General features: G+C 39.2%; 1 protein-coding gene across 1 annotated transcript; it reads left to right on the top strand.

The window, feature by feature from the left end:
- Positions 1 to 2,259: 2,259 nt before the first annotated feature.
- On the top strand, positions 2,260 to 11,014 carry LOC104036844 (acyl-coenzyme A synthetase ACSM4, mitochondrial). The gene is made up of 13 exons (XM_009490595.1): positions 2,260 to 2,457; positions 3,304 to 3,514; positions 3,933 to 4,140; positions 4,520 to 4,663; positions 5,232 to 5,388; positions 6,188 to 6,267; positions 7,038 to 7,161; positions 7,684 to 7,764; positions 7,877 to 7,978; positions 8,350 to 8,477; positions 9,163 to 9,262; positions 9,988 to 10,107; positions 10,928 to 11,014. The coding sequence occupies exons 1-13, from the start codon at positions 2,260 to 2,262 to the stop codon at positions 11,012 to 11,014; spliced, it is 1,740 nt and encodes a 579-aa protein (XP_009488870.1).
- The last annotated feature ends 1,484 nt before the right edge of the window (positions 11,015 to 12,498 follow it).

The raw sequence follows: 12,498 nt of genomic DNA, 5'->3' as shown, positions 1-12,498 counted from the left end.
GAAAAATAATTTCTGATTCTTGCAGCAGTTCGGAGGACTTTGCCATTACTGGATCTTTTCCTTAATTTTCTTACTTCATTTTCACCTCCAAGTCTGCAGGTGAAAAAGTGCTAAAAACCGTCAAAGGCTGTCACAGCAAAACTTTGCAGACATTTTTGTAGACCACTAGGGAATCCTGGATTTAAAATGTTTTTCATCTTGCCAGTCTTGAATAATATTTCCAATCTTGAATACTGTTCCTGAATGTTCCTTCTGTTCTCTCTTCTTTACAGGCTATTGTGTAGAATTTGTCATTGCAATGCTCTGAATTCTGTAGATTATAGCTAAATCATAGAACTAGAGCAGACTAAGAAATGAGAAATATCTTCCTATGTTATTAAAAAGAATAATCAAAATTATTAGTTTTTTCTGTTAAAAGAATGAAAGTGGATTCATTGGGTTTTAGCATTAACAGTGGAGGTTGCAACCTCAATGAGGGTGTATTTAGGGAATGTTTAAAAGACCATTTTTCACCAGTAAAACTTTTTTAGATTAATTTTTTCCACCAGGTCCTGTTAATAGAGTTTTAATTTAAAATGTAAGTATCATCTGAATAAGTTTCTGCTCTATAATCCTGATTCTGAAGTGAGTGGCACTTAGGGACATAATAACACTTAATTTTATATCCATGTCCTATGATTCTTTCTCAGGAGCAAATAATATCCTGTAGGATTATTTACAGCTGGTCAGTATTTCTCTACCACAGTTTCCATGTAGCATGGAGAACATCGTGAATTACTGTTGGTTTTGACAAAGTATCTGTTCTGGGGGGAAAATCTGCATCCAGATTTTTTATGCTGCAAGATATCCCTGAAAAGATTAAGTTGTGCAAGTTCTAGGTATTTGAGTTCATTTGCCTGATAGGCAGGTTAAATATTACTGTAAAAGCTTGCTAAGGAATAAGGAAATAATTCCACTGTTAAATAAGTTACTTTTTCTTGGGGAATAAAATTTGAACAAGCCTGAGATCCATGCATCAGAGATGTAAGGATAAGTGGTTACGGTTGAAGACACAGGACAAGAGGTAAATGAATGCAAAACAAACTTAAAAACCTAGGACAAAGGGCAAAAGTTTGTAGCTTTGCTCAGGCCACTGAAATTCCACATGGAAAAGAATTTAATCAAGAGTTTACCTATGATTTTATTCCTAGTTTGTGGATAGCTTCATCCTTTGTAAGAACAGAAAAGAAGTTCAGCCTGTATTTCAACAGTCACTCACCTAACCTTGTATTGTGTTTAGTAACTTGTGTTTAGTGGTTGAAAAAGGAAAATCAATAGATGGACCCAGGTTTTAGAATCATCATAGGCCTCCAGGACTCCCATGGCTCCTGCTCTGACTGTGGGCTCTTCCAGACATGAGCCAGTTTTGTTGGGGTTTTTTTTTTCATGTCTGATAATCTTCATGTGCACTTATGAGAAGCCTCTAAATAGCATTAAAATTTTTAGAGTTCAAAAGTTCTGAAGCAATCTTCTAGACTGCTGAAAATAATAATAATTTTAAAAAGAGAGAAAGAAAAAGAGTAGCAGCAATGGAAAGGAAGAAAGTAATTGGACTTGAGAGCTTTTAGGATCATTATGGTGAGTACAGATGGAAGAGGGCATTTATATTGAGCAAATGTAGAAGTGTCTAAATCAAGTTTGGGGACCTATGTAAGTGAGTACTGAAGTGAAGGTTCTTGGGGTAGATGTGATGAATGGATATATCAGTCAGCAACTCTTCAAGCTAAAGCAGTGAGAATCTTGATGGAAGTAGTCTGGAAACAGCCTTGAGCTCCATGTGAAGGAAAAAGATTAGAGAATCAGCTACTGAACGCTTTGGTGTAAGAACCAGTAACCTTCTTATAATGCAAACAATAACATCTGATGTTGTGTTTGACTAAGGAGCGTTGTGGGCAATTAGCAGTCCCAAAGAACATATCAAGAATCTATAAGGGTCAGCTGAGCTACAGACAAGATGCCAGATCAATGAAGTCCTTAAAAAGCTGGTGGTAAAAAATGCAAGAAGGAAGGATGGGGAACTTCATATTTAATTGAACTGTCAAAAATATCAGTTTGGCTGTGACTAGCCTAAGTAACTTCAATTAATAACTCATCAATTCATAACTGAGTTGTCTTTGGATAATTTCAATTTCTTTTTTTGTTGTTGTTGCAGGATTCATAGCAACAATTTTGCAAGTTTTCTTATATAGTGTACAGCATCTACGTCCATCATCTTCTGCCATGAAGTTGTTTAAATTACAGACTCTCAAATCCTTGTGGACTCTGAAGCCTCCTAATAGGACTTTCCATGGACACCCCAGGCTGCTTGCCTCTGATGTACATTCACAGTATGAGTCCATCAGGCGGGGCGAACAGGAAATACCAAAGTACTTTAACTTTGCAAGTGATGTACTGGACAAATGGTCTGAGATTGAAAAGGTAGATGACCTTTTGTTGTGCAGATGCGATACTTCAATTTGAAATAAGTTGGGGTTTTTTCCTTATCAAAAAAATCAGTTGCCAGAACCAATTTGCATTAGGAAATTATACAAAATCTCATTCTTTCTTGCTTCATTTTAAAAGTGTCTCTGACCCTTGGTGCTCCCTATGTAGGTAGGAAAAGCAATACTAAGTCCCTTTTGTCTTTGATTCAACTTCGGAATGGCTGTGCTTATTCCTTATGCCTACTATAATGTTAGATATTCACATCATAAAAATACAGGTAACGTAACAATAACATTGCATGCTAGGGAAAGTTTTCCCACAAATGTTTAATTGCCTTGCTCCAAAGTGGATTCTGTATTAGTCCAGAGGCACTGTAGTTAGAGACCACTTAACTCGCCTCTTCCTGAGCAATCAGACTAGAAGTTGTGTTGTTCTCTTGTTTTATTTTGTCCTCTGCCTGTGCTGCTTCTGTTTAATAGTATTGAACAACTCCATCCAGAATATCAGGAGTATTACGCTAAGTATTTAATGTTATCTGTTATTTTGTGGGATCGTTAATGCTCAGCATAAGGCTTAAACTGAAATAGGATCCAGACTAGGACTTGAGTCTGGAGACAATTGGGCTGGTAAACATTTCACACTCAGAAAAGGAGAATTTATTGGGAATACCTGAGCTTCATCTATAGTAAATCTTGATCCATTAAGGACAAGGGAAAAATAATAGCTTATATGCCAGTTGTGAAATAGTCAGATCTTCTATAATTTGCAGTTATTTGTGCATTATAATTTCATGGTTTTTCAGAAGAAAATGTTTTGGTTTTGAATCCCTATGTTTTATAGGCTGGAAAGAGACCATCAAACCCTGCCTTTTGGTGGATAAATGGAAAAGGAGAAGAAGTGAAGTGGAGCTTTGAGGAGCTGGGGTTCCTGTCTCGGAAAGTGGCCAATGTGCTGACTGAAGTATGTGGACTGCAGAAGGGGGACAGAATTGCTGTGATCCTGCCACGAGTCCCAGAATGGTGGCTGGTGAATGTGGCTTGCATGAGAGCAGGTCAGTGAGCCTGTCTGAGACTGGTAAGACTGGCTAATGCACATCAGTTGAGAGGATCAAGAATTTCTATGGTTTATAAAGGAAAAGTAATGTAATAATCTAGTGAGTGGGCTAGCTACCAATTACGCAGGCAGTCCTGAAGGATTTGCACTAGGTGCCATAGGACAGGTGGCCTGCACAGCAGGCTTGGAGATGACAGAAGGCAGGGAAAAGCCATGAAAGTCACCAGATGGGTCCACATTTCATTCCTTACAGAAGAGCACAAGCAGCTGCATTACTCCACTATAACTGTTTGGCTTGGGAATACCAGGGCAAATTCATCTCGGAGGTCAGTTTGGGAATAGTTAATAGTTCAGGTTCTTAGAAAAGAATCAGATGTAAAAAACGCCATCCCAAACTAACCTTATTGCTTTTCCAGGAATTGTCTTAATTCCAGGAATATCCCAATTGTCAGCCAAAGACATACTGTATCGACTCCAGGCGTCAAAGGCCACGTGCATCATTACCGATGACACACTGGCTCCTGCCGTGGACTCAGTGGCATCTGAATGTCAGTTTCTGAAAACCAAACTAATCGTGTCCAAAGGCAGTAGGGAGGGATGGCTGAACTTCACTGACCTGTACAAGTGAGTATGAGTTAGTGACACTGCAGTCATGATGCAGAAAGCAGACCTGTTCTCCAGGTGCTCATTTACGAGTATTCATCGACTACAAATACTCATCAAATGCCAACACTAAGGTGTTAATCATGACTGCTTGATTGCTGATCCACATCAGAGTTGTTTACTAACAGTGGTCTCATTCTGGGAAGTTTCTACCCTGTTCTTCTTAAGGGGAAGTCTGTCTTTGAGGAAGTGTAACCCCGCATTATTTTAGTCTAATCTGGTGAAAAGCTTCTGTGAAGCTTATTTGGGGTAGGAGTACTGCAATATGCAATACTTCATTACATTCTGAAGCCTGTGTAAAATAACCATTGAAGTCATGATTGCATTCTCTGTTTTAAAGAAACCAATCTGCTGACCATTCCTGCGTCAAAACAAGGATTCAAGACCCAGTGAGTATCTTCTTTACCAGTGGAACCACAGGCTCTCCAAAGATGACTGAACATTCCCAGGGTAGTCTTGGTTTCAGACCCCTTTTATGTGAAAGGTATGAAAGGTTTGAGCCTGGTTGAACATGGGATAATTGAAGCTGCATATTACAACTGATGAAAAATTACTAAATAAGAAATACCAATGTACAGCCTCAGTCCTTCTCCCTCTGAAACTGGACTAGAAACTCCAGCAGATTTCTAGTGGAGTAGGATCACCCCCAATGTTTCCATTTTTCAATTAATATATTTTACCCTTTCTTTAGAGTGGTTCAAAGGCCAGCCATCAGCTGGGAATACTTCAGCACAAAGAACCAAGAGATACCATGCTGTTTGGGCTGCAAAAAACTTTGTGACGTGTAGATGAGCAGAGGCAGAGTTTATGTTGGTTGCACAGATCACCCTGGTCCCTCAGCAGCCTTAGAACTGAAACACCTGATGTCCAACACAGCATCTATGAATGCTGCTGCTTCAGCCCTATCTTCCTACCTAGTGGAAAGTCACTTTATTGAAATTCAAACTCCTCTCTTTCCCTTACTCTATCCTATGTTATGACTGACATTATATATGTATGACAAAGCAAAAATTTTTCATTATCTTTTCATTCATTTTTTTCTGCTCTATCAGGTACTGGTTGGATTTGACTCCCTCAGACATGATATGGAATACAGCAGACACAGGATGGATATTAGCTTCATTGGGATCTGTTTTTGATCCCTGGGCTTTTGGATCATGCATCTTTATACATAAGCTACCACAGATTGAATCAGCAACCATTCTAAATGTAAGGAAAAACTCATGAGATGTGTTAATATGCAGAAGGGGCACAAAAAAAAAAAATTCTTAACAGCACCCATAGATTTCATGAGGCTTGTGTCCATAGTTGTGTTCGAGATGCTGTACCCGTTGCGTAAAGCCCCTATTTGCATTTTTAATGTACACAGAAGGGGCCAAACTTGCAGTTCATTCATACATTTTGCTTGTAGCTGGTGAGCACATGAATGAAAATCATCCAAAAGCAGCACTAATTGCTCACCTTTTGTTCTAATGACTATGGAAGTAGTATCAGCTGGTATTAATGCAGACTGAAACTGAAGCATTTCTTTGCCCACACTGGCCAAGATGAAAGTGAAAACCTCCCTGTAATGTGGACAGAAACAGGCTTATTCTGCCCATGCTTCAAGCTGTGTGGTCTGGGTGTCATGTAGACATGAGAGGTAGTGGAGGCCCCATCCCTAGAAACATTCAAAGCCAGGTTGGACCGGGCTCTGAGCACCCTGATCTAGTTAAAGCTGTCCCTGCTCGCTGAAGGGGGGTTGGGCTAGATGACCTCTTAAGATCCCTTTCAACCCAAAGCATTCTATGATTCTATGTTAGCATGGGGTTTTGTCCGAGTAAATATACTGTGAATCTCTGCATATTACACCAATTGTAGGAGGGTTTCTTACCCAACAGAGAGTGTATGGTGCTTTTACATAGAAAGGAGAGCTACATTTGCCCCCTATATCACCTGTTTACTGTACATCCACAAGGCAGTTTTTTGTCTGAACTTCATATGTCCATCTTGTTCTTTAACTCACTAGACTCTCTGCAGATTCCCCATTGACACACTGATTGGTGCTCCAACATTGTTCCGCATGCTGGTGCAAAATGATCTCTCCAAGTACGTCAAGAAATTATTTATTAATGTTTAATTTACCCTAGCTAAACTGTAGTGATCTCCCAGATCTAGCTGCTTGACCCAAAACAGGGTAGTAACTTAGTTTAAAATATCCTTCATGAAAAGACCATCATACAAAGTTTTGCTGATTTTTATGATCAAACATAAAGAAACTTGATGTTTTCCCTCAGAAATCTGAGACTTTCACCACTGAACTTGCGAGCATATCCCTGAGGGTATGAAACAGCGCCTGTTAAATTCTTTATCATAATTTTCAATTACCACATTAATTGTCCATGCTTTGGGAAGGACTGTCATCCTAGAAAGTCAGTGGCAACATAACTGTGAGGGACTGACTTGTTGTGGCAGTTGTACATCATCCCCTGCTCCAGTTCTCGCTGCCTGCCACCGTTCCTTCCTCCCCTCTTGCGCTTTCTCACTTGGGCTGTTGCAGAGGGTCAGCAATCAGGGCCCTGGCTCAGCAAATCACTCTGTGGTTAATTATAGGCATGTCTTTAAATCCCAGCTGACTTCAGCAAAAATTGTACTTCGTTTTTCATGCATGTTTAACTCTGACTACTACTACTCATATGTGTAGTGTAGAGCACAGACTGATATCCTTGCTGGATCAGGAATCCTCTGATTTCCCCACTTCGTGGGACTAACTCTCCCAGTAAACAGCTCTCCAGTATTATTTGTTTATAGTTGCATGCTCCTTGTCTTGCCCAATAGATTTAAGTACTGCCTCTCTTGTTTTTTAATTCACTGTGAAGCTACAAATTCATGAAACTGAAGCACTGCATGAGTGGAGGGGAGCCACTCAACCCAGAAGTCATGGAGCAATGGAAAAGCAAGACTGGGCTGGACATCTATGAAGTATATGGCCAGACTGAAACGGTACATCTGTAGGGTCAATATTCTATTAAATCTTTGTAATTCCTTTTTGCTTTACAATGTTTTAATGGTTGTTTTCAAAAAACAAAGCCTGTTTCTTCCTTCACGTTTCTGTGCATGTTTCAGTAATCTCTTCCCCTGATAACCTCTGAAAGAACAGCCTTTCATGGCTCTCCTCACAGAACCTGCCAGAAACATGGATTGTTGGGAGGAGATGTGCTCTAATACTTCCATAGATGTCCTTAAGCAAATTCCAGGTGACAGTGACAGGCAAGAGGGCAGAGTTTGAATCTAAGGAAAAAGACTGGTTAGCAGAAGGCATGAATTCTTCACAGATAATGGAACAGGATTCTTTCAGGGAGTTTCTTGGTTTTGCTTATCTGTAATCATACAACACTGACATATAGGATCCTATGAATCTTAATTCCTTACTTTGGAATTACTCTAGAAAATACATTTAATTAATTGGATGTGTATGTAGCAGTTTTCTATTGCAAAACTTTATTTTGATTTTGATTTTTACAGGGAGTAATCTGCTCTGTTTTTAAAGGAATGAAGATTAAACCTGGATCAATGGGGAAGGCAGCTCCCCATTATGATGTGCAGGTTTGTTGACTGCTCTTTAGATCCTTTCATGGGGTGTTTTTTGTTTGGTTGATTTTGGGTTTGTTTTTTTTTTTCCCCATTGGACTAAAATACACGTTGTTTTTCATTCTAGATCATAGACAAAAATGCTAATATTCTGCCTCCAGGACAACAGGGGGAAATTGGTGTCAGAAGCAAACCTATAAGACCACTTGGTTTATTCTCTGAATATATAGTAAGGACTTTATTTTATTCCTCACCACCACCAATCTCCCCAAAATCTGTCCAATTGCACAGTGATTCAAAAGGCTGAATATTTTTCACCAGTCTATTATTTATTACCTGAGCCATTTGTTTGCTTGGATTGGTGCCTGTTAGAAAATGGAAGAATTTGCTCAAGATTGGGTTAAAATTTTTTTTAAAGAATCAAAATATTTTTGTTTTTTAAACCTGTTTAATTGTATTTTATAGCAATGTCAGTACAATTCTTGAACAACCATGACTGAAAAACTAAGTTCCAGTGCATTTAACATTATGTGTGTTATAGCAACGTGTATAGCTAATGCATGCTCATAATCTGAACTATTGTTTGTAAACCACTTTGAGGATAACCCTAAGAAAACTGCAGAAAGTGAACGTGGGGATTTTTATGTTACTGGAGACAGAGGAATTATGGATGAAGATGGATATTTTCAGTTTATTGCAAGAGACGATGACATCATCATTTCTTCAGGGTCAGTTTGCATGCTTCCTTTCTAAATCTGCCATTGTATAATCTTACATGTTGTGTTCCTGGTGAGCTTCTGACATGATAGTCTTGTGATGAATGTATTGACCTCTTGACTTAGGAATACTTGCTTTTATTACTAGCTTTTCATAGACCTGCATTATCATCTTGGTGATGTCAGTGGCATCTCTGTATCCATTTCCCCTGCAACATCTCACCTGTTTCAACAAAGGGTAAAGACTTCCACTGGCAGGGGAGAGATTTTAATCTAGCTTGTTTTTTGACTAAAATTGAAGGACATCTCTATCGGACTCAAAGAACATTGAAACATTTTTAACATGTTGAAATGAAACAATTTGATATTGTATGATGTGATGCCATAATGTGGCATCAGTTGGTACTGCAGACCCCAGCTATCAGGGTGGGATGGAGCTCCAGCTTAGGAGCCACAAGGAAAGGGGAGAGATGGAGAGGTATCCACAGCCCCAGCAGTCCTCTACCACATGACAACCACAAAATGCTCCTACCTTCTAACACAGCCAACTTTCCCATTCTGCCTAGTTTCTATAGTTGGCTGTTGGTTTGGTTTGTTTTTTTCTTTTTTTTCTTCAACATGACAATTAAAAAACATTTGGTACTGGTTTTCCAGCTCATAAACCCAAATTTTTCTACATTTTTCTTTCCTTACCTAGATATCGCATTGGGCCATTTGAAGTAGAGAGTGCCCTGATAGAGCACCCAGCAGTAGCAGAAGCAGCTGTTGTCAGCAGCCCAGATCCCCTCAGAGGAGAGGTAATGATGCTGAACAGTGGTGGGGGAAGCAATATGTGTTTTTAAATAAATAACTATATAAAGCAGTTCCTACTTTACTGAATAATGTACAGCTCTAAGGCAGTCATGTCATTGTGGATAATCCTACTTGGGGTGACAGGCAAAACCCCTTCCCATTTACATGCCTTTGCTCTTCTTAGTTTCTTTTCATCCCAAGAAGGTCTTCTCTGTGGAGAACATTACAGTGACATTTACTTTCCCCTTGTTGTTAAGCACTTGTCTATGCATTGAAATTGTCTTTTCTGGCGGTGTTGGCATAGCCAATGTTATACAATAATTGCCCTAGCATTAGACTTGGGCTATACATATGGAGAAAGCACAGTCCTGTGCTGGGATGATATGGACCTACTGTCCTCAGTGTGAACTTCAGAGAGAAACAAAATGTCCCTCAGCTTCAGGGAGAGCTCTGCAGAGACATCTCTCATTACTCCTTCTTCTTGACCCCTGCTGAGAGGATAGAGCAAATGCTCTTGCTTTGTAATGAGTGCAGGAAAACTGTGCTTTCAGCTTTCTCTTCTGTACATACATGTGCAGAAGCTGGGCACAACCATTTCTTACATTGTGCTGGTTTCTCTGTCCTCCCTTTTGCATGTCATGACTCTGAGCAGTACTGCTTACTGGTAACCTGTATATCAGCTCTTACAAATGGATGGTGTTGGATCACTTTTCTTGACCTTACCTTATAGGTTGTGAAAGCATTTGTGATCCTGTCCCCGACCTTTTCATCCAGTAACCTGAAGAGCTTAACCTGTGACTTGCAGGAGCATGTCAAGAAAACTACTGCTCCATACAAATACCCTAGAAAGGTAAACGCTTCTGAGGAGAAATTTTAAATGAGGGAACCCTTCCATAAATCTCAGGAGAATTACTATTTGGATTTTCATGATTCACCTGAAAGAGACAGTGGTAAAGATTCAGCTAGAGTACTGGCTCCAGAAAATCTTTCCTAAATAACATTGGTTTACATTGGTTTTTCATGCATTTGAGTAAAGTTTTTATTTCTAGGCTTTGTATGATATTCTAGTTAGATCTGCATGTTCTAAGTCAGGCTCACAATCATAATTCTCCATTTTGTATTTAATCTTCAACCAAGCACTCTCCGGTGACTTTAGGGTAGTACCTGATGAATCTGAATAAGTTTTTATCTACTCATCCTCACAGTTAATAAATAAGGGAAAGCCCAGGAGGATACAGTTGGTGTTTCTCAGTAATCCCAGCACTACAGGAATAGAGCTACAAGCAGCGCCTTAGTTCACTTGTGCAGAACTCATAGGAACTAAGGACCATTAAAGACTCTGTGCCAAGAAAATCCCTTTTTTCTTCCTTTTGTCATTCACCTCTCACCTCTGATACCATTTACATATTCATCCATTACATTACTCATGTTACAGTACTGTTTGGTTAGCTGTGAGGCACTTACACAGGTGTTTGGCTATCTAGACAGCCAAAGAAACTGTGCCACAAGTGGCACAATGTGCTGCCTTGATTTGGCTTGGACTTGATCCTTTAGGCAAGCAGTTCTTACTGATGGGAGTCCTCTTAGTTTTCCACATATGCTGAGAGCCAGTCTTGGAAAACCAACTCTGTTGAATGTGCTACATTGTTTTCCATCGTTTTTTTATTTAGGTGGAATTTGTCCAAGAGCTGCCAAAGACAGTCACTGGGAAGATCAAGAGGAATGAATTAAGAAACAAAGAGTGGGGACGGATATAGTATTGTTTGGAATTTAACATAACTTTTTTTCATTCCATTAACACTATATACATTTCTCTGATATAATTGCCCTCCTTGTGATCTATTTTTGTTAAATGCCTGAGCATTAAAAACTATAGACAACACCAAGATGTGATGCTTGCGCCTGCTTGCAAAGCTTCTAATGTCAGTAGCATGGTTTCAGTTCCTGAAGCACTGCTGGGAAAGCGAACAAACCATACAACTCCATTCTAGTCCTGAATGTCCACAGGTTCACCAGAATTTGGCTGGTGACACATCTCTTTTAGATAGCAACCAAGATCAGTGAAGAGATATTGCTGATATTGATTGTCTAGCTCCAAGCTGCAGAAAAGGCAGACATGGATTTGAGTGGTTCAAATGCTCTGTCCTTAAATGCAGCACATTTAAACTGAATGCAGCCCTCCTATCATTTACTGAAGATGGAAAGACTCCTCTTTATTGATACCACCATATGACCTTCATAAACCTTTCTTGTTTAATAATACATGTGTTCATGACAAGCAGTGATCCGATTTGGATGATCACATCTCTGTTTAACATTTAGCTCTTAGCTTTATGAAGAAGTAGTGTACTGTAGTGTACACACCCTTACTTCTTACAGTTGCACATGCAATAGTGGGCCAAACTTTAAGGCTATATCAGTTCTTAGCTGTTCATCCTCAGGTTTTTTTAATTTTATGTACTCAAAGAAGATTTCATTTTCTGGCATGAATTTTCATTATTTGACAAAAACATCACCAGCCTTGGAGTCCTTGAGAGTAAACACTTTGCTTATGTCAGTGAAACAATTTCTGTACTAGCAACTGCTGAAATGAAAACAATTGTCAATAAATACAATGTTTACCTCATTCTTTTTTGACAGTAGCTTCATTTTTTGTAATGCTGCTTAGTATTTCACAGAGATTTCAAAACACTTTTCACTATTTCACTCCTAAGGTTTCTAGGAGCATTAGATTACATGATTATAAAACTAATCACTAGTTTCTTGAATGCATTTGTTTGGGCATGTCACTTGTCACAGCCTCAAGCTCTTTGCTGTACCAAGTTCAGTTTCCTTTAAAAGCCATGTATTCCTGGGCCTTCCAGGGACTCTACATCTTCTAGATCTTTCTGCCTGGTTTCAAACAAGTGTTTAAAAACAACAAAAAGTGGACAAAACAACAAAAAGTCTGCAAAAAGTGGAATGATAAACAAGTGTACAAACTGGAATTCAGAGCCCCTGGAAACTATGCTTGTCTCTGCAGTTAGCTGTTTGGGCAGTAGTGTCTGAGGATTGGGAGGTTGATTGTTTTGGTTTTGGTTTTGTTTTGGTTTTTTTTTCCTCGTCACCAAATTTAAGGACCTAAAATCAAGCAACTAAATTTGGAGTTGGGAAAGTTCAGAGCCTTAAAAAATGAGTGAATGAATGAAACTACCACACTGAAGGCAAGAGTATAGCACTGATTTCAGTGGGGTCATGACTC

Source organism: Pelecanus crispus, chromosome 11, assembly GCF_030463565.1.
Source record: "Pelecanus crispus isolate bPelCri1 chromosome 11, bPelCri1.pri, whole genome shotgun sequence".
Taxonomy (NCBI): Eukaryota; Metazoa; Chordata; class Aves; order Pelecaniformes; family Pelecanidae; genus Pelecanus; species Pelecanus crispus.
This window is presented reverse-complemented; position numbering and strand designations above follow the sequence as displayed.